The sequence below is a fragment of the Corythoichthys intestinalis genome, chromosome 18 (assembly GCF_030265065.1).
Source record: "Corythoichthys intestinalis isolate RoL2023-P3 chromosome 18, ASM3026506v1, whole genome shotgun sequence".
NCBI classification, from domain to species: domain Eukaryota; kingdom Metazoa; phylum Chordata; class Actinopteri; order Syngnathiformes; family Syngnathidae; genus Corythoichthys; species Corythoichthys intestinalis.
In genome coordinates this window covers 40,251,347-40,275,787 of record NC_080412.1, presented here as the reverse complement: position 1 = coordinate 40,275,787, position 24,441 = coordinate 40,251,347, and the positions used below count along the sequence as shown (strand labels likewise).

At 36.9% G+C, this 24,441-nt stretch overlaps 1 protein-coding gene and 1 long non-coding RNA gene across 3 annotated transcripts in view; one reads left to right on the top strand and one right to left on the bottom strand.

The window, feature by feature from the left end:
• The window catches only part of jakmip2 (janus kinase and microtubule interacting protein 2), a 66,333-nt gene that overhangs the window by 2,366 nt on the left and 39,526 nt on the right, over nt 1-24,441 (bottom strand). Inside the window, exons 10-23 of one of the 2 annotated variants that reach the window (XM_057820964.1) lie at nt 20,787-20,909; nt 20,492-20,620; nt 16,592-16,675; nt 13,794-13,856; nt 13,597-13,695; nt 9,675-9,776; nt 9,542-9,595; nt 9,397-9,462; nt 9,252-9,320; nt 9,036-9,113; nt 8,764-8,814; nt 7,606-7,758; nt 7,470-7,535; nt 2,325-2,401 (exon numbers count right to left, since the gene is read on the bottom strand). In XM_057820964.1, the coding sequence (XP_057676947.1) occupies nt 2,351-2,401; nt 7,470-7,535; nt 7,606-7,758; nt 8,764-8,814; nt 9,036-9,113; nt 9,252-9,320; nt 9,397-9,462; nt 9,542-9,595; nt 9,675-9,776; nt 13,597-13,695; nt 13,794-13,856; nt 16,592-16,675; nt 20,492-20,620; nt 20,787-20,909 (1,188 nt within the window). In that variant the 3' untranslated portion in view covers nt 2,325-2,350. The remainder of the gene's footprint in view (nt 1-2,324; nt 2,402-7,469; nt 7,536-7,605; nt 7,759-8,763; nt 8,815-9,035; nt 9,114-9,251; nt 9,321-9,396; nt 9,463-9,541; nt 9,596-9,674; nt 9,777-13,596; nt 13,696-13,793; nt 13,857-16,591; nt 16,676-20,491; nt 20,621-20,786; nt 20,910-24,441) is intronic. The other variant, XM_057820963.1, reaches the window with a different exon arrangement.
• Nucleotides 16,643-24,329, top strand: LOC130906528 (uncharacterized). Its single transcript, XR_009061334.1, has 6 exons — nt 16,643-17,014; nt 17,170-17,210; nt 17,285-17,339; nt 17,436-17,567; nt 20,543-20,923; nt 24,176-24,329. It is a non-coding gene; the product is annotated as an uncharacterized LOC130906528 (long non-coding RNA).

Here is a 24,441-nt window from a genome sequence, read left to right as displayed (position 1 = left end):
GGAGAGTAACATGTTTAAAACTGATCAAAATTATTACATTTGAAGTGCTTAAAAACCCTTCATCAGTATGAATATATATATATATATATTTTTTTTATATATATATATATATATATTAGGGCTGTCAAACGATTACAATTTTTAATCACGTTAATTACAGCTTAAAAATTAATTAATCGCAATTAATCGCCATTTCAACCATCTATAAAGTATGACAAATTTTTCTGTAAATTATTGTTGGAATGGAAAGATAAGACACAAGATGGATATATACATTCAACATGCGGTACATTAAGACTGTATTTGTTTATTATGACAATAAATCAACAAGATGGCATTAACATTATTAACATTCTGTAAAGCGATCCATGGATAGAAAGACTTGTTCTTAAAAGATAAATGTTAGTAGAAGTTATAGAAATTTTATATTAAAACCCCTCTTAATGGTTTCGTTTTGATATAATTTGTAAAATTTTCAATCAAAAAATAAACTAGTAGCCCGCCATTGTTGATGTCAATAATTACTTACACAATGCTCATGGGTGCTGAAGCCTATAAAATCAGTAGCACCCAAGCGCCAGCAGAGAGCAGCAAAACTCCATAAAACACAATTAACAAATGGCCAGTTCACTGTACTGCCATTTAAATCTGTCTGAGCGGGGCATGTGCATTAATTGCGTCAAATATTTTAACGTGATTAATTGAAAAAAATTAATCACCGCCCGTTAACGCGATAATTTTGATATATATATATACACACACATACACTCACCGGCCACTTTATTAGAATTTTTTTTTTAATTAAATTTATTTAAAAAAAAAAACTGGACTTAAACAATATATGATCAAATTGTTTTTATGTAAAACACATACAACTACTACTTTTAATATTAGTTGAATATTAATGGAGAGAGAGAGCAACAGACAGAGCGCTTGTGTATGACTCGTATCATTATTTACACATTATACACATGTCACATATACAGTCACCGATCACTTTATTAGGTACACCTGTCCAACTGCTCGTTAACACTTAATTTCTAATCAGCCAATCACATGGGGGCAACTCAGTGCATTTCGGCATGTAGACATGGTTTAAGACAATCTCCTGCAGTTCAAACCGAGCATCAGTATGGGGAAGAAAGGTGATTTGAGGGACTTTGAACGTGGCATGGTTGTTGGTGCCAGAAGGGATGGTCTGAGTATTTCAGAAACTGCTGATCTACTGGGATTTTCACGCACAACCATCTCTAGGTTTACAGAGAATGGTCCGAAAAAGAAAAATTATCCAGTGAGAGGCAGTTCTGTGGGCGGAAATGCCTTGTTGATGCCAGAGGACAGAGGAGAATGGCCAGACTGGTTCGAGCTGATAGAAAGGCAACATTGACTCAAATAACTACCCGTTACAACCAAGGTAGAGAGAAGAGCATCTCTGAACGCAAAGTACATCGAACTTTGAGGGAAATGGCCTACAGCAGCAGAAGACCACGCCGGGTGCCACTCCTTTCAGCTAAGAACAGGAAACTGAGGCTACAATTTCCACAAGCTCATCGAAATTGGACAATAGAAGATTGGAAAAACGTTGCCTGGTCTGATAAGTCTCGATTTCTGCTGCGACATTCGGATGGTAGGGTCAGAATTTGGCGTCAACAATGGATCGCTCCTGCCTTGTATCAACAGTTCAGGCTGGTGGTGGTGGTGGTATAATGGTGTGGGGAATATTTTCTTGGCACCAATTGAGAATGGTTGGAACACCAAAGCCTACCTGAGTATTGTTGCTGACCATGTCCATCCCTTTATGACCACAATGTACCCAACTTCTGATGGCTACTTTCAGCAGGATAGTGCGCCATGTCATAAAGCTGGAATCATCTCAGACTGGTTTCTTGAACTTGCTAGTCATTTATTCACATATTTCCCAAACTGTACACTGTGATTTGTCTTATAATATTAACCTTATTGTCCTTTTGCTTTATGTGGTGCATGCAGGAAGTGTTTATTATGTAGGACTTGACGATGCATTAGTGATGATTGGAGCTGCTCTAGTCGATGGTATGTGGCCTGTTTCCATCAAGTACACCAATCAGTCTTTGTTGTTGTTGCATTTCATCGACAAATGTTGTAAAAGTTAAACTTAATGACACTAATAGAATATCAAAATGTCCTAGGACAGTACTGTACTTTGAATTTGAGATCGTAAATGGTCACTTGGTGGAAACATGGCTGAACAATCAGAGTAGTTCCAGCTTTGAGCCACTATCCTCTTATTTTTGGAATTAAACATGAATGCTACGCCGAGACTTGTTCACCCCACCCCGACTCACCTGTGCTATGGGACGCGCCAAAGACCTCAAGGCCAAAGGATAAAGGCAAGAGAAAAGAACAAGAATAGAAACAAAAACTGCAAGGAAAGAAAGCAAAGAATACAGGAAGAAAAAAAGAGACGGTGAGAGAATTAGAGGCACGTGCAGCAATGTTAGTCACATCAGGAACACACAAAGAGGAACACAGTGCAGGAAGTCAACAATATTTTCAACTTTTAACATCACACGTTAAAAGGCCTTTGGCCTGAATGCAAACACTACATTGAATGAAACTCAGGAAAGCAAATGGATTGAATTTTGAAAATCAATTCTGGGATTTTCTAGACTTGTTTGTTCATCTGTTAGCTATTACGCTAACTAACTAAGAATAAGGCTACGACAACTAATCAATTAAAACGATTAAAATCGATGATTAAATAAGCTGCCAACTAATTTTTTTTCTTCGTCACAGCTGAGTAAATTAAGCCAATTGTATTGTATTCTTTGTTGATGAGACCTTAGTACTCAGCACGGTGTGCTAGGCTAGTTAGCGATTGTGCTAATCAGTGTCTTAAGTGTTAGTTTGTATTGTGTTTTGGTAAAGCATATTCGAGCTTGAGTTACTGTCAGATAATGAAGTTGTCTCATTCTTTTTTTTTTTTTTTAAATAAAGAAACAACACACATAAACCCATTCATATAACAGCTTAAGAGTCTCCTTTCAATACAAGCTCCCATTCAAACTAAATTGTCATACGAGAGAGTGCTTGAAATTGAATTTGGATTGTATTAATGAACAATTGCTTGATAAAAGAAACCGGTTCATTAAAGTCTGCCTCCTCCTTATTCGATTTTGTTTAGTTTGTTTAAAGAAAATAAATGAGTCTTGCCACAATTTATATCTAGGGAGCCACTCATCTCATTCTGACATCGACAGAAATAAAATAAATTGAAGCAATCTGGTACGCACCAGAAACAATCTGGTAAACATTAGCATTATACAGCATTTAAGCTAGCGGACTTTTGCTAGCATTATATAGTATTTATGCTAGCTGACGTTTGCTATGCAAGTTAGCCAATTGTTGTATATACTAGCATTATATAGCATTTACAATAGTGTACTTTTGTTATGCAAATTAGCCAATTGTTGTAAGCCTTAGCATTACATAGCATTTAAGCGAGCTGAGTTTTGCCTATCAAGTTAGCTAGTTATTGTAAACATTAACATTATATGGCATTTAAGATAGCAGACTTTTGCCATGCAAGTTAGCCATTTGTTGTAAATATTAGCATTACATAGCGTTTAAGCTTGCGGTCTTTTGCTACACAAGTTAGCCAATTGTTGAAAACATTAGCATTACATAGCATTTAAGCTAGCTGAGTTCTGCTATTCAAGTTAGTCAATTGTTGTAAACCTTAGCATTATATGGCATTTAAGCTAGCTGAGTTTTACCATGCAAGTTAGCCAATCGTTGTAAACATTAGCATTACATAGCATTTACGCTAGCTGAGTTTTGCTATGCAAGTTAGCCAATTGTTGTAAACATTAGCATTATATGGAATTTAACCTAGCGGACTTTTGCCATGCAAGTTAGCCATTTGCTGAAAACATTAGCATTATATAGCATTTAAGCTAGGGGACTTTTGCTATGCAAGTTACCAATTGTTGTAAACATTAGCATTGCATAGCATTTAAGCTAGCTGAGTTTTGCTATGCAAGTTAGCCAATTGTTGTAAACATTAGCATTATATGTAATTTAAGCAAGCAGACTTTTGCCATGCAAGTTAGCCATTTTTTGTAAACATTAGCGTTATATAGCATTTAAGCTAGCTGACTTTTGCTATGCAAGTTAGCCATTTGTAGTAAACATTAGCATTATACAGCATTTAAGCTAGCGGAATTTTGTTATGCAAGTTTACCAATTGCAACAATTGGCTAATTTGCTTAGCAAAGGTCCTGCTGTCCTGCATGCTATATAATGCTAATGTTTACCTGTTGGTTTCTGGTGCTCACCAGTTTGCTTAAATTTATTTCATTTCTGTCGATGCCCCTTTAGGGGCGCCATATACTGTATATCAGCGCTTTCCCCACAAAATAAAAAAATTTCACTCTACAGCACTTTTATTTATTTGAATGAACAGGATTTTGGTCTTATTTGTGCACTGAGAAATTGTTTTTATGTTTAATACTTAAAACTAGGGTTGTTCCGATCATGTTTTTTTGCTCCCGATCCGATCCCGATCGTTTTAGTTTGAGTATCTGCCAATCCCGATATTTCCCGATCCGATTGCTTTTTTGTGTGATCCCGAAACAATTCCAATCATTCCCGATAATTTTTCCCGATCATATACATTTTGGCAATGCATTAAGAAAAAAATGAATAAAACTCGGACGAATATATACATTCAACATAGAGTACATAAGTACTGTATTTGTTTACTATGACAATAAATCCTCAAGATGGCATTTACATTATTAACATTCTTTCTGTGAGAGGGATCCACGATTAGAAAGACTTGTAATTCTTAAAGGACAAATATGACTTTGTATATTGTGACTAAATATTGCCATCTAGTGTATTTGTTGAGCTTTCAGTAAATGATACTGCAGCCATTTGACTTCTGCCCAAATGCATGATGGGAAGTGCAACCATGACTGTGCGTAGGGGCACCAATTGATATATCTTCTCTGCGTTGGGAATGAACATAAGGTTTAAAGAAAATGATCAACTACTACCTTTCTTCCCCACATTGCCTCCCACGCTATTTTTAATTGCTGAGAGAGGTATTGTAAGGCTTTAGCCACATAAAAAATGGCTCCAAAGGCTGTCAAAATTGTCTGTACTCATTTTACCCTGCCTTTTAGTGCTATCTATAAGTAAAACAGCATCTTTATAGATTGAACGCGACAATGCGTGAGTGAGTCATGCAGCGCATGCCTTAATTATTTAACGTGAATAATTAAAAAAAAATTAATTACCGCCGTTAACGCAATAAATTTCATAGCCCTACTTTAAGCCAAAACTACTCTGGATGAGTGCAAGACATTTTGTCTGTAACGTTAAAGGGTGTGTAGCGGCAAGGGGGTGTGAGACATCAATAGAACCGTTATGTGCCAAGATAACAAATATTGAAAAAGTTAACAAAAAAATCAATCACATTAATGAGCAATTATCGAAAATGACGAACATTTCCGAAAGTGTTCCAGAAACAGCCGAATGGGGCGGGGACGTCACGAATAGTGAATGAAAGTCGAGGCGGAGCCAGGTGCCATTGTTTTTTATCGACGAGAGAGTAGCATTCGGGTTTGTTTGACCAAAACATCACTAGAATGGTTCAAAACTGCTGTGCTATGTGGTGTACAAATAGCTATTTATCGGAATATAGTATCCATGAGTTCATGAACGCGAGAGAAAAAAAGCTGGACTACGCAGACAATGGGTAAAGTTCATCCGTGCAAAGAGGGCTAATTTTCTAGACACAGCCTCCGGCACGGTTTTCTATGGTGCGCATTTTCCACCTGAAAGCTTCTCGAACTATAGAAAAGTGAAATCAGGTTTTGCTAAAAGATTGCTGCTCAAAGGAGATGCGGTGCCGACCATACACGCGCAGCCACCTAAATGTCCCGAGATATCAAGAAAGAGGACGATGACTGGCAAAGGAGGCTAAGGCTTAGCAAAGGAGGGGAGCAGCCAAGCTCGAAATGGCCAGAGTGAGTACTCTTTTATAATAAAAAAATGTCACACATTGGATACAGGACTGGACACATGTATAAATTATCGTTCGTAAAATATATAGAACAAATCCTCTGATCCCATTCATATTTGTGTCTGTTGGCAGAGCGAAAAGCTATGATAGTGCAATAAATGATAATTATTCTATGCATTCCTTTATTTTGCAGTCACGGTGTATCAGCTTCACAAAAAGAAATGCAAAACAAATCATTGGTGTTTCCCACACGATCTGCTGCCGATGTTTCATCAGTGTCATTGCTCCCCTCAATGATCGTTACATTACGCTGCATTGGTGTTCGTTTGGGCTCAAATTGGTAACCTAAAACACCGATTAAAGCTTCGTAACTCTCCTCGTCACCATTAGATGAACATTCGTTACGTCCTTCTACGTCGGAATCGTCGCTGAAACTAGAAACGAAATTGTCTGCCATCTTCGCCGCCATTCAGTATTAAAGCACTGAGCCTTTTTCTTGTTGAAGAAACACCCCTCACTGTCAATTCTGAATTCTCTTTTATTGGCAACGAGGGGTGTTTCTTCATGAGGGAACCTGGAATATGTGCAGGACGAACACAGAGCATCAGCATAAACAGCTAAAAACACCCCTAATTCTCCCCTCACTAGAAGGAATTATATTGATGCAGACAGGCACTGCCCCCCTAGTGGCCGGGGGCACTCTCTTCACTTGTAGTGACGTCACGCACACAATCTGCCAGATCTCAGGCACCGGTCGTTTTAGCTTGACAATCGAGCCAAATTTCTCTCATTTTCTTGTGTGTAATTACACGAAGTGGCATGATATGAATACAAAAGGCATGCGTTTATGGATAAATGATGGAATATTAACATTTTCCCAGGGCATGACATACCCTTTAAATACAATTAGAAAACGATTAAATAATATATATATTTAAAAAAGGCATGTCCGATATTTTTTTGCCGATTCTGATACTTTGACAATGACGTGATCGGACCCGATCGATCAGGAAAGGCATGTCCGATATTTTTTTGCCGATTCCGATACTTTGAAAATGACGTTAAAACCTTAATTAAAAAATAAGTTTTATGTACTTAAAACAGTACAGCTGTAGACTACAGTGAAGTCAGGAAGTTGTAATAAAATATTATTTTTGAAGGAAATAGTCATCCATTTTGTCTTCATTGTTACTTTCAACATGCTTTAAATAACGTCAAGTTAAATTGTGAAGGTAATTGCAAAAAGTGACATTTATCCGACTGTTTAATTCATCATCCGATTAATCAATTATAAAAATAATCGTTACTTGCAGCCCTAAATACGAAAATATGAATTCTTATTGAGCTTAGTTAGCCTGTCAGTCAATTTATTTGCATTAGTTTTTCATGGTAGTAGAAGGTCTTTGCTCTGCTGAGTGACATTCTAGTTTTTATTGTTGAAATAGCAATAGAAATCTACCTTCTCCTCAAGGTCTTTAATTTGCCTCCTTTGGATTTCTGTCTTATCCTCGAGATCGCGAATTCTCTGCAAAAAAAAGAATTCAGATTATTTTGGTTAGCACTCTTTAATAATGTGTGTTCGCGCACGCATGTACCTGGTGTGCCTGGTGCAGCAGTTCCATCCTTTCCTGCAGGATTTGACAGTCATACTCCCGACTCTTCCTGAGCATCTGCCGCCTAAGTTTCTCCACTGCAGTCCGCAGTTCATCCCGCTGAAATTCGTCCAAGGGCTCGCCATATTTGATGACCTACAGTGATTAGGAAAGAACTAATATATAAAGATCTTATGACTATGAACTTTTGTGACTATTATCTCATATCAACATCACTGGTGCTATCATTTAACAGGTTTATTAAAGGTGGTTCCAGTGGGGCATAATACCAAGAAATGTTCCAAACATTTTGTCCCGTATATCTAGTATATTACTAGTGTATTTTTCGGTCTATAAGTCGCACCAGACACCAACTAAAACATGCGCAATGCAGAGAGAAAAAAAACATAAGTCATACTGGAGTAGGAGTCGCGTTATTGGGGGAAATTTGTTAAAATCCAACACCAACAAAAGATCCCAAAATGATACTGTAGCGACTTAACTGTTCCGCCCAAATGAATAATGGGAAGTTGGGCAACCATGACTGTCAGTGGTGGGTGCAAATGGTATACAGTAAGGGTTGGGCTGTGTTCACTTAGGCATGTTAAGAAAATGAATGTCTCCTGCTCTGCCAAAAATGCATAATTGGAAGTTGGGCAACCATGACTGTCAGTGGTGGCTGCAAATGGTGTACAGTATGTTCTGCGTTGTGTTCAAATAGGCATGTTAAGAAAAAGCTCGTCTCCTGCTCTGCCCAAATGCATGATGGGAAGTTTGGCAACCATGACTTTCAGAAGTGGCTACAAATGGTATACAATATGTTCTGCGTTGTGTTCAATTAAGCGTGTTAATGATGGGAAGTTGGGCAACCATGACTGTTAGTGGTGGCTGCCAAAGCCTATGACGCAGTCCAATGAACGCCTGTGTTCACTCGCATTTCTCTGCCTTCTTGCTAGCAATGTGCTAAAACGGTGTCATTGTAAACTGTTTGAGGCAACGTATGAACGGGTCATTCCATTCTATCGATTAATCGTTGCAGCACTAATAAGAATGTGTTAATAATTTCACACATACGTCACTCCAGAGTATAAGCTGCACCCCTGACACGAAAAAAAAAACTGCGACTTATCTTCCGAAAAATAAGGTACTAAGTGAAATGACCTTATCCTGCTGCAGGGCGTTGTATAACGTTGCCTCCAACTCTTGAATTTGCTGTTGAAAAGAAAACCAAATATTACAATACCATCTTGATATTCAGATGTGAACATGAACATTCTCAGTCATTCTAAGTAAAGCCTAAACAAAGTTTGATTGCTGATGCATTGAATAATATTACATTTGGGAGTCAACACGATATTGTTTTCTCTGAAAGGAGTTATGTGAATACAAATCAAAATTGTGGTGATGTTGATTCACATATAACAACTTTTTACCATGTAAGCCTGGTCCAGTGCTTGTTTTCTATAGTCTAGCTCCTCCTCCAGGTACCCTTTCTGTTTACAGAACATCTCCTGTAAAAGGTACAAATTAGATGTTACCGATTCGTTGTACCTACTCTGAATATTCCTTGCATCCTGTTACAACATCATTCAATGAAATAATCGTTCCTAAAAATATTTTCTATTTGGTTATGTGATTGTGCTGCTTACCATCTCTATCTCCAAGTCCATCATTTTCTGGTGGAGCGCTGCCTCAGTTCCCTCAATTTGCTGAATCCACTAGAGGGCAGCAAATATCAACCTTAAGCACAGTCTAAAAAGCTCAATTACAACAAACGAATTCAGCTTCTCTAACCTTTTCTGCTAATGACAAAACGGTGCTGGCCTGAATTATGGCCACTTGTTCCTCATTCCTTAGGTTCTTTAAAAAAAAAAAAATTTGCATGAATAAAAACTTAACAATTTTCAGTTAAATCATGATGGTGTGAATGGTGATTTACCCCATTGTCCCCAAGGATGTCTAAAAGTTTGATCAGATCTGGTATGCACACATCCTGAAAAAGAAATATAGATTGATTTGAAGACTGTAGCCTGTTTAACAGTTACGCAATCCAACTTTAGAATATTCCAAACCTTTACGCCCTCCTTCATACAGTAGATCTGAAGTGCACTGACTCCCTCAGAGAAAGGATGCATCCTCAGGTGGTTAAACGGCGGCGACCTCCTTTCTCGCTCCTGCACCGACAAATTCAAATTGCAGTTAACTTTCATTCCATTTTGCTGTAAATGGGGGCTTAAGATATTAAAGGGAACCACGGATAAAAAGACATTTTGTTCTTAAAAGATAAATGTTATTCCGTGTTATAAAAAATTGATATTAAAATCCTCCTTAATGTTTTCATTTAATAAAATTTGTAAAATTATTTGGTAAAGATGTCCCGATCGATCGGGATCACGTCATTTTCAAAGTATCGGAATCGGCAAAAAAATATCGGACATGCCTTTCTTTAATATATATATATTTTTTAATTACATAGTTTTCTAATTGTATTTAACGTTACAGACAAAATGTCTTACACTCATCCAGAGTCTTTAGTTTTGGCTTAAAGTAGGGCTATCAAATTGACCGCGTTAACGACGGTAATTAATTTTTTAAAAATTAATTACGTTAAAATATTTAATGCATGCGGTGCACGACCCACTCATGCATTGTCGCGATCAATCTATAATGGCACTGTTTTACCTATATATAGAGCTAAAAGGCAGCGTAAAATGAGTAGAGTGTATTTTAGCAGTTTTTGGAGCCTTTTTGGCTATAACCTTACAATCCCTTTCTCAACACTTAGAATTATCGTGGGAAGCAATGTGGGGAAGAATGGTAGTAGTTGATCTTTTTCTTAACACCCTATATTATTTCCCAACGCAAGATACGCAACAAAATATATCAATTGGTGCCACTACGCACAGTCATGGTTGCACTTCCCATCATGCATTTGGGCAGAGCAGTTAAATGGCTACAGTATCATTTACTGAAAGCTGAACAAATACACTAGATGGCAATATTTAGTCACAATATACAAAGTCACATTTATCCTTTAAGAATTACAAGTCTTTCTATCCGTGGATCCCTCTCACAGAAAGAATGTTAATAATGTAAATGCCATCTTGAGGATTTATTGTCATAATAAACAAATACAGTACTTATGTATTGTATGTTCAATGTATATATTCGTCCGAGTTTTATTCATTTTTTTCTCAATGCGTTGCCAAAATGTATATGATCGAGAAAAATTATCGGGAATGATTGGAATTGAATCGGGAGCAAAAAAACAACAACAACCGGATCGGGAAACATCGGGATCGGCAGATACTCAGACTAAAATGATCGGGATCGGATCAGGAGCAAAAAAACATGATCGGAACAACCCTATTATTTGGTAGCACTTTACAATAAGGGTCCCTTAATTAACATTAGTTAATTCATTTTTAGACAATAACTCATGTTTAAGTAACATGACAATAATTAATTTAATCCCTTATCTAACATTTATTAAATTAATTAATTAACATGAGTTAATGCATTAGTTAATGCATTTTAAGAAAATAATGTTTAAGTAACATTACAATAATTAATATAATTGCTTATCTAACATTTATTAATATATTAATCAACATGAATTGATGCATTAGTTAATGCATTAGTTAATGCATAACCAGGCAGTAACTAATATTTTGGTAGAATTAAAAATATATATAGGCTTATATAGGGTTAGGGTTTGTTAACTTAAGCATTTATAATTTCTTAGTTAAGGGATACATGTGCTACACTTTACAATAGGGGTCCAAAAAGCATTCAGTAATGGTTAATAAAGGTCAAGGGGGCAATTTAAGCATTTATAATTTCTTAGTTAAGGGACACATGTGCTACACTTTACAATAAGGGTCCAAAAAGCATTCAGTAATGGTTAATAAAGGTTAAGGGGGGGGGGCAACTTAAGCATTTATAATTTCTTAGTTAAAGGACACATTTGCTACACTTTACAATAAGGGTCCAAAAAGCATTCAGTAATGGTTAATAAAGGTTAAGTAATACTTATGAGGTACGTTCACGTGAAATAATACCATACTTAAGGTTAAGCCGTGAATTTGTTGTTTTTTTCTAGTCCCATCTGAGAATTGTATATCAACAATGTACATCGAAAATAAAGACATTGATAGTCTGAAAATGGTTCAATATTAGGTGAAATGTTTTGTTTTCTCATGAATATTTATAATTGCTCTTTACCTAAAAAAAAAATGTTTTTTCCGAATACTCAATTAATCGATAGACTTTTCAGTCGAATACTCGATTACTAAAATATTCGATAGCTGCAGCCCTATTATGAAAAATCTAGAGGCGACGGCTGTATATAACCCCTTTTATACTGCTTATTGAGCGTTTTCAATTGTGGTCAAATACTTGGGGCAAGTTTATGTGATTGTTTTTTATGATGTGCAGACGCTAACTTGTAAACACAAATTTGAACTGCTGTTATTGAAGATGAGACTGATTTCATTTCATCTTATTTTAGTTTCATTATGCAAGTGTTGACGTCATGAACAGCTAAATAAAGTCAGCAAACCAGACGGACGTCTTACATCGTAATTTCGGAGCTGAGCTCGCTGTCTAGCTAGGACTTAGCGCCAGTCTTAGCGAGGACAGTACAATGACGTATAGTACATGTTTTTGGATAGTTTTTTTTTTAATTTAGAGGGTGTTTTGGGGTATTTAAAGGGATAATTCCCACTTGCGCGGAAATCAGGGTTACTTAGCCAGAGCAGGAACGAAACTCGTTCCTAAACCGGGGACTACCTGTAACACTAAAAAGGCTGTAAAGTCCTTTTTAACTCATTGTCTACCACTGATGGTGATAGACATCTAATCTACCGTAATTTCCCGAATATAACGCGCACTTTTTTTCCCCAAAATCAACTTGTAAAATCATGGTGAGCATTATAAAGGGGTACATGGATGGAGACATAAATATGTATATATTACATATATATATAAACCGATTTTTTTAAATTGACACGGCCACGTTGTGTTGAAGAAACGTATGCGGCGACCCGTTGCCGACCATTACGGTACGTGACGTCACCATTTTGTTCGGTAATACTTCACTCTAATCGGCCGAATGATTTTGTCTGTGTTAAATTCTGCTTTTTTCACTCTTCATAAAGCACAGAATTTAGTTTCTTGAACTCATTTGAGTCTACGTTTATTGCAGCTCCGCAACTCGGACCATAACAAACGTAACAACGCACTTCCTGTGTGTGTCCGTCAACTATATCTGTCCGTCGGGAAACTCAAACCCAAATAACAATAGTTCCTATTGTTACTGTCGTGTTGACAGCGCTGAGCTCTCACGGATTTCCGACTTAAACGTTCTCACTTTCATTTTACCGTGCAATCCATGGAAGAAACATTTATTCATCATGAGCATGTTATACAGCAGCCTTTAAAAGAAAAGTCACATCTGTTTTGTTTTCTCCTATAGATTCTGGTAAGTTGGAGAAGTTGTCAAATCATATTATTACCGTAAATATTGTCAGTTTATGGTAATGTTTTGAACTACCAAAGTGCTATGCTTGTGCTGTGTTTCGCCAGTCAGTGAAATGACATTTCTGTATCCGTACACGAGCTCTGTTTTCTTGTATTCTTCTATTTATTGGTGCTAAAATTAGGGTGCGCGTTATAAACGGGTACAATAATTTTCCCAAGATTTTACAAGTCAATTTGGGCTGCGCATTATACACGGGTGCGCCTTATATTCAGGAAATTACGGTATTTGGACAGGGAGTGCTGGCAACAAATGATGATCACTACGATTCCACGAAGAACTTTACAAGAAGAACTTTACAATAGTCCCTCCTTCTTGTACTTGTGTGATGAATAACACATAAAGTTATATGACTGTCTGCTGGTATTTCTACAACCCTCATAATTAATTAGTTAATTCAAGTCAGGACTGAACATCCTTCAGGCTGAATGCATTTTACTGCATTCATGGCTCACCTCAAGTTCAAGGATCCTGAATTCTAATAGTTCATTCTGGTCTTTGGAGTCTTGGAGCTCCTGTAGAGCCCGGCTGCACTCTGTCTCCACTTTTTCCACCTGAAAACAACAGTTGACAAGGAAATGTCACTGGAAGAAGCTTTAGAAATGTTGGATTATTTTATCATCCTAAATCGATATATTGATAATTAACGTACCTTCTCTAAAAGTTCATGATTTCTTCGTAAGAACAGCTGCTTCTCCTCCACCCATTTGGAGTCCTGATGTGGAACAGGAAGGAACTTTTCATAGATGTCAGGACTGAAAATAACTAGAACTATCAAAAAGATACAACGCATTTTTCGGACTATAAGTCGCGTTTTTTTTCATAGTTTGGCAGAGGGTGCATCTTATACTCTGGAGCGACTTATGTAAGATTATTTACGGTTGGGTCGGGCCAACTTTGCTCTCGTTAACTTTTTTTAAAATAAATATATATTTATACTAAAACGTTGTTTGGATGTTAAATAAAATAAATAATTTGGATAAAACAGAGAAGGCGCTGTGCATGCTTGCGCACGTGAAAGAAGTGGCTCTCTTTTTAATCTTCCCCTCCCAGCGCCCTGCCGCGCCCTCCGCGAGCATCTTGGTATTTCCTTTTCGATATGGAGCAGCTATAGGAGTGAAAAACCAACTAAAGACAGGGGAATTGAAAAGCAAACAACAGCGGTAGGAGTGGGATATGGAAAGGATTCAAATTGATTGTTGAAGGTGCTATACGGAAACCTGTGTCGGCTTCGCTTTGTACGAGAAATATATTTAACAAACTTTTCCAGCGTTATTTTGTTGTGTAAATGCATTTATAATGATCATAAACATATCTAGACTATTTAAACATTGAGAAAGCGCTTTTTTCTGCCAACTCGAGGAGATTAAAATAAATGTCAAATCCACTATCCGCCTGTTAGAACAGACACGCAAATATAAATACAGTGGGGCAAATAAGTATTTAGTCAACCAGTAATTGTGCAAGTTCTCCCACTTGAAACTATTAGAGAGGCCTGTAATTGTCAACATGGGTAAACCTCAACCATGAGAGACAGAATATGAAAAAAAAAAAAAAAAAAACAGAAAATCACATTGTTTGATTTTTAAAGAATTTATTTGCAAATCATGGTGGAAAATAAGTATGTGGTCAATACCAAAAGTTCATCTCAATACTTTTTTATGTACCCTTTGTTGGCAATAAAGGAGGCCAAATGTTTTCTGTAACTCTTCACAAGCTTTTTACACACTATTGCTGGTATTTTGGCCCATTCCTCCATGCAGATCTCCTCTAGAGCAGTGATGTTTTGGGGCTGTCGTTGGGCAACACAGGGTAGAGATCTGGAGACTGGCTAGGCCAATCCAGCACCTTGAAATGCTTCTTACGAAGCCACTCATTTGTGGCCCTGGCTGTGTGTTTGGGATCAGTGTCATGCTGAAAGACCCAGCCACGTCTCATCTTCAATGCCCTTGCTGATGGAAGGAGATTTTCACTCAAAATCTCTCGATACATGACCCCATTCATTCTTTCCTTTACACAGATCAGTCATCCTGGTTCCTTTGCAGAAAAACAGCCCCAAAGCATGATGTTTCCACCCCCATGCTTCACACTGGGTATGGTGTTCTTCGGATGCAATTCAGTATTCTTTCTCCTCCAAACACGAGAACCTGTGTTTCTACCAAAAAGTTCTATTTTGGTTTCATCTGATCATATCACATTCTCCCAGTCCTCTTCTGGATAATCCAAATGCTCTCTAGCGAACCACAGACAGGCCTGGACGTGTACTTTCTTCAGCGGGGGGACTGAATGTTGTCTTCACAACGTACGAGACCGTGATAATGGCTCCCAGCATCATAGTTTGTATATTGTGACTAAATATTGCCATCCATTGTATTTTTCAGCTAAACAAGTTGCTAAAATGTTTGAATAGAGTTTGACCAAAGTCTAAGTTTTATGTGAATTTTGCATATCTATTTTGATTGTGAATGCCAGTTCTCTTTCCATTGTTGTTTAAAGGTGTGAGAATAGGTTCTCATTAATACAGATTGAAGCACTTTTCTTTTTGTGAACATTATTTTTTGAGAGATATATTATTTATGTTGTGTTTTCACTATATCATACTTATTTTTGTTGGGAAGGAGTTGCCAATAAACGGCGCTGTCCAATGAACGCCTGCGTCCGCTCGCCTTTCTCTGCTTTTTAGATCTTAATGTGCAAAGTAAGGCGTCATTATAATCTGTTGGGCATTTATTCGTGTTCGTGGCGCTTATTCACCAGGAAGCATCTGCAAACAGTTTTGACATCAAACATTCTCTTGCTCTCGTCACTAGAGCAGGGGAGTGCTGTCACTAGCGTACTTGACACATGAACGCTACTCGACTCATTCGCGTCTTTTGCTTTTGCTGTACTTCACATGTTCCACTAGGTTTCAAATTGGAAGGGCAGAACCGATGAAATGTTAATGTAGTTGTACCCATGTGACGTTACCGCCCTGCGACGTCAACAACAATGGCGACCTACTAGTTAAAATTAATTTTACAAATTTTATTAAAATGAAAACTTTAAGAGGGGTTTTAATATCAAATTATTATAATTCAAACATTTATCTTTTAAGAACTACGTCTTTCTATCCATGGTACCCTTTAAATACTCATGTTACTGAGCTATTTACTTGACAGAGCGAGAAATTAGTCTCAGATTTTGAAAGATCAAACTACAAAAATTACCGAAACCATTTATTTGCTCCACTGATTTCTCCAGTGCCGATAACATGGACTCTGAAATTAAATACGAACAAACTCAAATTGTTTCATGTGGTTTTGACTATCAAAACAAGACATAATGTACCATTATAAAGCAAATTACACTTGAAACAAAGGTCTCTGCCACACTGCTTTGATTTCAATCCTGTGACAATTGCAAGCTGAAAATGCATTTTTATCCATGAGTGTGTATTTGCGTGAGTCATACCTGACCCTTTGTGGTCAGCTCCCTCTCCAAGTCTTCTATTTTGGCCTTATACCTGAGTATGTCTGCTTGGAGCTGCTCCTGAGCCTGCAACATCAACAAATTGACTACTGTGTAGTCGTGCAGCTATCGATTATTTTAGTAGTCGATTAATCGATGAACTAGTTAGTTCAAATAATCGAGTAATCAGAAAAGGAACATAAAAAATTAAAATACCTGAGCCGAGCCTCAAACGGTATAAAAAAAAAAAATGAGGATCTAAAAGAATGGTGATAACAAATGAAATTGTTATGTTTTATCCGTGCCCCTTTGGGAGAGGGACGGAAACCCCGTCTAAAGAGCACATTTCCACCTAATGATCATTTTGAATCGGCCATTTTACCAACTGTGCTGAAATGGCCTGGATGCACCAGTCAACTGCCCGAGGTAAATATAATTTCCTCTCATAAATTAACATTTTGAATTGGGAAACAACACTTGAGAATGGCTGTTTTCACGCTATTTAGTCTATTGCCAGATTTACTAACTACAGTATACTGTTACCACTGGTTTAAGCTAATGTTGTCCTCCTCTGTCGCCAGCTTACAAGTTAACGCTGTCCTAACGTCCTGCATTCTCACAGGTTTTACTTTTACATTTTGTCTGAATTTTTATTTGTTCTGAAATAACAAATTATACTTTGAAACTTTCCTAAAGCACTCTGTACAGCTGTGCTAAAGAAAGCTAAGAAACTTGTCTGCTTTCCCTTCAGGTAATTGGTAAATGGAGTTATACTTGTATAGCGCCTTTCTGGTGATTGGCCATTTTTTGCAGATATAAAACTCATGAAAATGTGTGTGTTCTGTAGAATGAAGACTGCTGAAACCCAAGAGGCAATTGAGGAATTTTCCTCATAATTGGAAGTAGCAGTGTTGAGGAAGAGGGCATCCGTGTGGTCTTTGAAGGCCAGGCAGTGGTGGTCAACCTACCAAGTGTTGAAGTAATTGTAGTTTTTATTGAGGCTGCTTTTTGCATATTTTTCATTGAATCAAAATTAAAGGATTGAACCCTCAATGTATTCTCTGTCCTGTGTTTAATTAATAGTAATAATACATGTAGTTTTTTCAGAAGGTATTAGCAGAATATGCTTTTATGAACATAAAAGTAAACAAATTGAATATTAAAAATGCAATTTGATATCTCTTAAAATTGATTAGTGTGTAGCATGATTTTGTTATGTGGAATATTTATGTTGGCATTACCTGATTTTATAGTGTGCAACCGATGTCCATACTTCTTAAATGTAAATCCAACAGATTTTTTGCTTAGTGTATACTAATAAGGTTATGAATTCAGCTGTGGCTAAAAAATAGTAGGGGTGTAACGGTACACAAAAATCTCGTTTCGGTACGTACCTCGGTTTTGAGGTCACGGTTCGGTTCATTTTCGGTGCAGTAAGAAAACAAAATGCAAAATATAAATGTGCTTGTTGTTTATTACACACCTTTGTGCTTTCAACAATAGGAACATTAGCCTATACAAAGCTAGAATTCTGCTCAAAAAGTAGCGGGTATTTAAAGATAATCCAACAACAATTTGCCTTTCAGACCCCGCGTATTGGTCAGTATTCTTTCTGAAAGAAAGAAGAAAAAAGAAGTCCTGTGCTAAAGAGAAAATCAATCCCAGTGACAAAGATATTAACATGTATTTTACAAATGGAATGCCTCAATGAATCATTTTTTTTTTCTTATGAACGGTTTTCAAAAGCTTTATTGGTGGAATTTCTCAAGTTAAAGCGCCACACAGAAATTAATGTAATTGTGTAAGCAGGATCTGTGTATTATTCTTATTATTTAATTACAGGTGTTTTAGCTCATTTCAATTTATTTTATTTAAATGGGCTATTATTTATTTTATTATGTGTTTATATTTTACAAATGTGATGTAGTATTCATTTATATTGTATATTCTATGTTGTATAAATTTAGTTCCTATGTGAATATTAGTTCCTACTTGTTTTGTTGTGGTAGGAGGGTTTTGTTTTGAACACGTGGCCGTGTTGGTTATTATTATAGCAGAGAAGACAGCAGTAAATCAACAAAGACAAGTCAACTGTGCCCCGATCTACCACTCAAGAGATCATCCGATGGACTCAAAAAGTGGGTTACGATTGCATATTAGTTTGAAAATCGACCGGATCCACCATATTTTTACACGAGTGACTTCTGGTCTGCCCGATCCTAGCTAGTAGTATTGACGCAGGAGGGCCGCGTCTCGCATCAAATTATAAACTCTAGTGCTGCAACGATTAATCGATTAACTCGACTATTCGATTAGAAAAAAAGATTTGAATTAAATTTGGCTGCTTCGAGTATTCGTTTGATTAAAGTGGCATTGTAATGGTTTGTTTTGAAAGTGTTTGCATTTAGTTTTATTGATTTGGGCGGATACACGGCCCTCTAGTCTACCTTATTTCACATGGCTGAATCCATCTGCTCCCAAGACCAACGTAAGCTAAGTTAAGTTTAATTTTTTTTTTTTTAATGCATTCGTAATTTAGTTTATTGGTATATTTAGACATTTTTTGTGGGAATATGTGTCTGAACCATTTGTTAAGAGCAATGTAAAAAAAAAAAATGTTAGCATTTTAGAGAATTTAAGCTAGCAGACTTTTGCTATGTAGATTAGCCAACTGTTCTTTTGTTGTATATAGATCCTCATTTTTGTTGTATATAGATCCTCATTTAAAAAAAAAAAAAAAAAAAAAAACGTATTACCGTTTGAGGCTCAGCTTAAGAATTTTAATTTTTTTATGTTCCTTATCCGATTACTCGATTATTCGAGCTAAATAGTTAATCGATTAATCGACTACTAAAGTAATCGATAGCTGCAACCCTAATAAACTCTCCCGTTCTTTTCACGTGCGTCGCGTTGAGCCGCTTCTGGGACGCGTCTAACATGCGGCCGCACTGCGACTGGTATGCATTGGCTGATTGACTTTAACACCCGCATTTCACTGCGTTCTCGCGGCGGCCACGTTCTCACACCGTTGACGTTTCTGGGTTATACTGTCCTACCGTGTTGGTCCTCATTATAGTAGAGAAGACGGAGTAAATCTACACAAAGAAACTGTAAGCCGATCGACTCACAGCCTCGAAAAGTAAGGGTTACATTACGTCAGAAACTCGTTCGGTACGCCTTCGTTCTGAACCGAGCAACACGTACCGAAACGGTTCAATATAAATACATGTACCGTTACACCCTTAAAAAATAGCAACCATTAGTGTCAGTGAGTGAAAGTCGGGCCAATGTTTATTCTTGAGTATCATGGTAGCCTCCCCTTTTTTCTTTCTCAGACAAAACTTTTTGTCTCTTTGTTGCTCTGCCATCTTTGCATAATATGCATGAAAGCGTTCGCATAGACTTTATAATGAATGGGTAAAGGGGAAGTGACGTACGTCGTAAAGCAGTCAGCACATTTGTAGTTTTTTTTGTGGGGCAGGGTTCCTACCACCCTCCTCAAAAATAATTAGTGCCTGTGAAAGCTAAACAGACACCCTCAAGATATAAAAGCGGTGTCATTCAATTAGTTGCCAGTCGACATATATTTACAAATATTATGAAAATATTTTATAAAGGTTGAAAGTTACTTAGTATTGCTTTAATGGTGCTTAAATACTGTCATGCATAGGCAATTGTCTATGAAATTACAGTTAAATCCACTTTTTTTTTTATATATATCTACAGATGTAAATATACTGTCACTTTTTATGGGCATCATTGGATGTGCTGCTATTTAGATTAAATAATGATATCCAAGTGATGATCTCATGTGAGATCATGGTTTAATCTGCTGACTCCCATGACTATCATTAAAAAAGAAAAACTTGCTTGTATTACTAGTTTAATTAGAGAGTTGTGTACCTTGGCTTCCATCTCAGCATCTAATATCCCTCCCTTTTGTTCCTGCAACAGGGCGTATGCTCGCTGTAAAGCCTGATACTCCCTGGTCAGCTGACGGAACCTCAGTTCAGATTCCTCATTCGCCAGACCCTAACAAACAAACAAACAAAGACATCCAAGCATGAAGAATATAACCTCGGATAAGCGGTTAGGTTGCAGATTGAACTGTTTGTCATTTGCAGGCACATATAGCATGTGGATGAAAGATGAAGTAAAATAAACATAGCGCAAAGAGGAAAAGAATTCAAACAATCACCTCATCCAGGTCTTCATCGGGAGTAGCCGGTGTCCGGTCCATGCGGAACGAAGCCACAGAGGATGTTTCAGAATCCATTGACTCTTCATCATAACCGAAGAATGTGTCGACGACAATGTGCCTCTGCAAAAAATGAGGTATTTGTGGATTGATTTATGTTACAAAAGAGTCCAAATGTTAGCAAACTCTCAATTTTTCTGCATACGAAATACATTATAGTTCATTAATACAAATAATACACATACAGTTGAAATACTCTCTCTGACAGCGAAAACGGAATGACGCTGTTATTGGAGATCATTAGTGTGTAGGTGTACCTAATGATGTGGACAGTAGCGCTGCAGCTTAGAGCAGGGCGGTAAACCGAAAATTTACCGTTGCCGAAATTCTTCACGATGACCGACGTAATTTTGACCATGTCGATAAATTCGGTAATTTAATAAAAGAAGAAAATATAGTCTTTTCATACCGCTTTGACTCTGTGTTGTTCGGCTATGTTCATTCCCCTTTAAGAAAGCAGACGGTGTGCTTATGTTTGGAGTCACATGGTTGTCAGGAAGCCAATCAAACAGAAGCCCGGTAGGCTAACGCTAGCAGCTAACGCTAGCGGCTAACGCTACAAGTAAACGGGATGAAGTCGGGCTTAAGTTAGCTTCGCCAAACTTTCACCCGACATTAAGTAAACTTTTGACGGGTTCCAGATAGGGATGGAAAAACCGAGGCTTTCTGAAACAATGAACCACTTTTAAGACAATTGCCCTAAATTGAATCACTGTTTGACACACTGCAAGAGCCCCATCTACTGGATAAACAGTGCACGTTTCTTTTTAAAAGTAAAGTTGACAAATTGCCTCAGCATTACATATCTTCAATAGAATTAAGTGGATGTCGTCTATTTCAACCAGGAGATCGTGTCGTTATTAAGTGTGATTTACACAATTAAAGTTGACCTCTTTAAGCCTGTGTCATTGCTTTTGTCTGTGAAAATGTGTTCAAAGCAGTATTTGTAATACACGACAGTGCTAGTCTTGTAAGTGGCTCGTCCTAGATGACGGGGAGTAACTATGTATTGTTTATTTTTTGTAAAAATTACAGTACAGTAAGCACAGTGCTTGGGAACAGGAATATTATTTATTGCATACTGTAAGGATTTCCAAAATCATAAGATGTAAATAATTGAGCCGAATAAAAGAAAGGAAAGGTTTGTGAAACATTTTATTTTTTAATTAAGTATAATTTCTGGGGGGCGGGTGGATGTGTCGTATTTGTATCTATTCTAAATATCTAAACGTATGCCACTATCTAGTGTGTAACAATGCGGAATGAATTTAATGAAATTCAAGTGATGATATTTTTCAAGTCATACAAGCTGTTATAAATGTTCACACAAGAATTCTTATTGTTTACAAGATTTTTTTTTAATACTTAATGTTTAGACTGCACGTGCAATTGTTAAATTGAAAGCTGGTAAATAAATTTAATGAGAAACTTAATTTGTATTCCATGCATTGATTCAAATTTTCAAATTATATAACAGTTTGCTTGGGCGAATTTATCGTCATTTATCGTTATCGAGGTAAATCTGCTCAATTTATCGTGATACGTACTTAAGGCCATATCGCCCAGCCCTACTATCGATTATTTTAGTAGTCGATTAATCGATGAACTAGTTAGTTTGAATAATCGACTAATCGGATCAGGAACATCAAAAATTAAAATACCATAGCTGAGCCTCACACGGTTAAAAAATAATAAATGAGGATCTAAGTACAACAAAAGAACAATTGGCTAACTTACATAGCAAAAGTTCACTGGCTTAAATGCTATAAAATGCTAAAGTTTTCTTTTTCTTTTTTTTTTTTACAATGCTCTTAATAAATGGTTCAAACACATATATTCCTATAAAAAAGGCTAAATATACCTATAAGTTAAATTACGAACGCATTAAAAAACATTAGCTCAAACAAACACTTCGCTTAACAGGGAGCAGCTGGATTCAACCATGTGAAATGAGTTATGTCTTATTCACTGTTGCTACTAGAGGGCAGTGTATCCACCCAAATCCATAAAACAAAATGCAAACACTTTCAAAACAAACCATCACCACGCCACTTTAATTAAAGGAATACTCGAAGCAGCAAAATTTAATTACCATATTTTTTCAGACTATAAGTCGCACCTGAGTATAAGTCGCACCAGCCATAAAATGCCCAACGAAGAGGAAAAAAAACCATATATTTTCCGTATTGGCCAGAATATAAGACGGTGTTTTTGCATTGAAATAAGACTGAAATAGTCGGGGTCGTCTTATATTCTGGGTCTAGACGTTATACCCATTCACGACACTAGATGGTGCCACATATCATTGAAGCGAATGCTGAACTTGACTCCCCAGGCCAAAGCGACCCCTTAAGGTTAATGAAGTTATTGCTATTTTGTTGTTTTATCAAAATAAGATTGGTTTATTTACTTGTACATTTCAAAAACCAGACGCCTTTCATTTCCGATGGGATTGCACTTTAGTTTACATATTTAAATGTTCAGATATCAACATTTGAATGAGGCAAAATAACATGTTTTTTCTCTCAAATATATTGTTATAATCATTTGTTTCAAATGTACTGTAATTATTTTCTGTATAAAAATTAATTTAGTGTTCAAAAAGTCTTTTTTCAAACTTGAGTCTTGAAAAAGAGAGGGTCGTCTTATAATCAGGGCCGTCTTATATTCGGGCCAATATGGTAAGTCGCACTGGAGTATAAGTCGCATTTTGGGGGGAAATTTACGTGATAAAATCCAAGAACAGATATGTCATCTTGAAAGGCAATGTAAAATAAAAAAACAATCGAGAACAATATGCTGAATAAGTGTACAGTATGATAATGTTACATGATGCATGAACAAAAAATGTGAACGTGGCCGGTATGTTAACGTAACATAGCTATAAAGAGTTATTCAGATAACTACAGCATAAAGAACATGCTAACAAGTTTACCAAACCATCAGTGTCACTCCAAAACACCAAAATAACATGTGAAATGATATAATAATGTGTTAATAATTTCACACATAAGTCGCTCCAGAGTATAAGTCGCACCCCCAGCCAAACTATGAAAAAAAACTGCAACTTATAGTCCAAAAAATACGGTAGACTCTTTTTTTCTAATCGAATTACTCGAGTTAATCGATTAATCGTTGCAGCACTAGTGGACAGTGAGGCTATTCCCTCTAGAGTTGTCCAATATTATCGGGCAGCTGATAATATCGGCCGCTAAAAGCGTTTTAAAATGATACTATCGAATAATTCCGACATTCTTTTTCATAATGGGTCTTGGGCCAATATGCATATGGCAGTGGTGGTTGTTCATATATTGCCTCCTGTGTTTCAGGTGTTGTGATGCCCTCTGCTGGCGCTTAGGTGTAATAAGTTTTAAAAGTTCCAGCAATTTTTGCTGACGTCATCATGAGTCGATACGAGCTCATTCCAAACAGAGAGAGCTAAATGCATGAGCTAACTTCTGCAGCCAGTGTACCACAGCAGTTCTTGCCATCTCACCATGATGTTTGTGCCTGATCCAAGCAAAGCTTGTAAGTTATATTCTTCCTTTGTTTTATATTCATGAGCGTTGTGTAGTAGTTTTTCAACCTTTTTTGA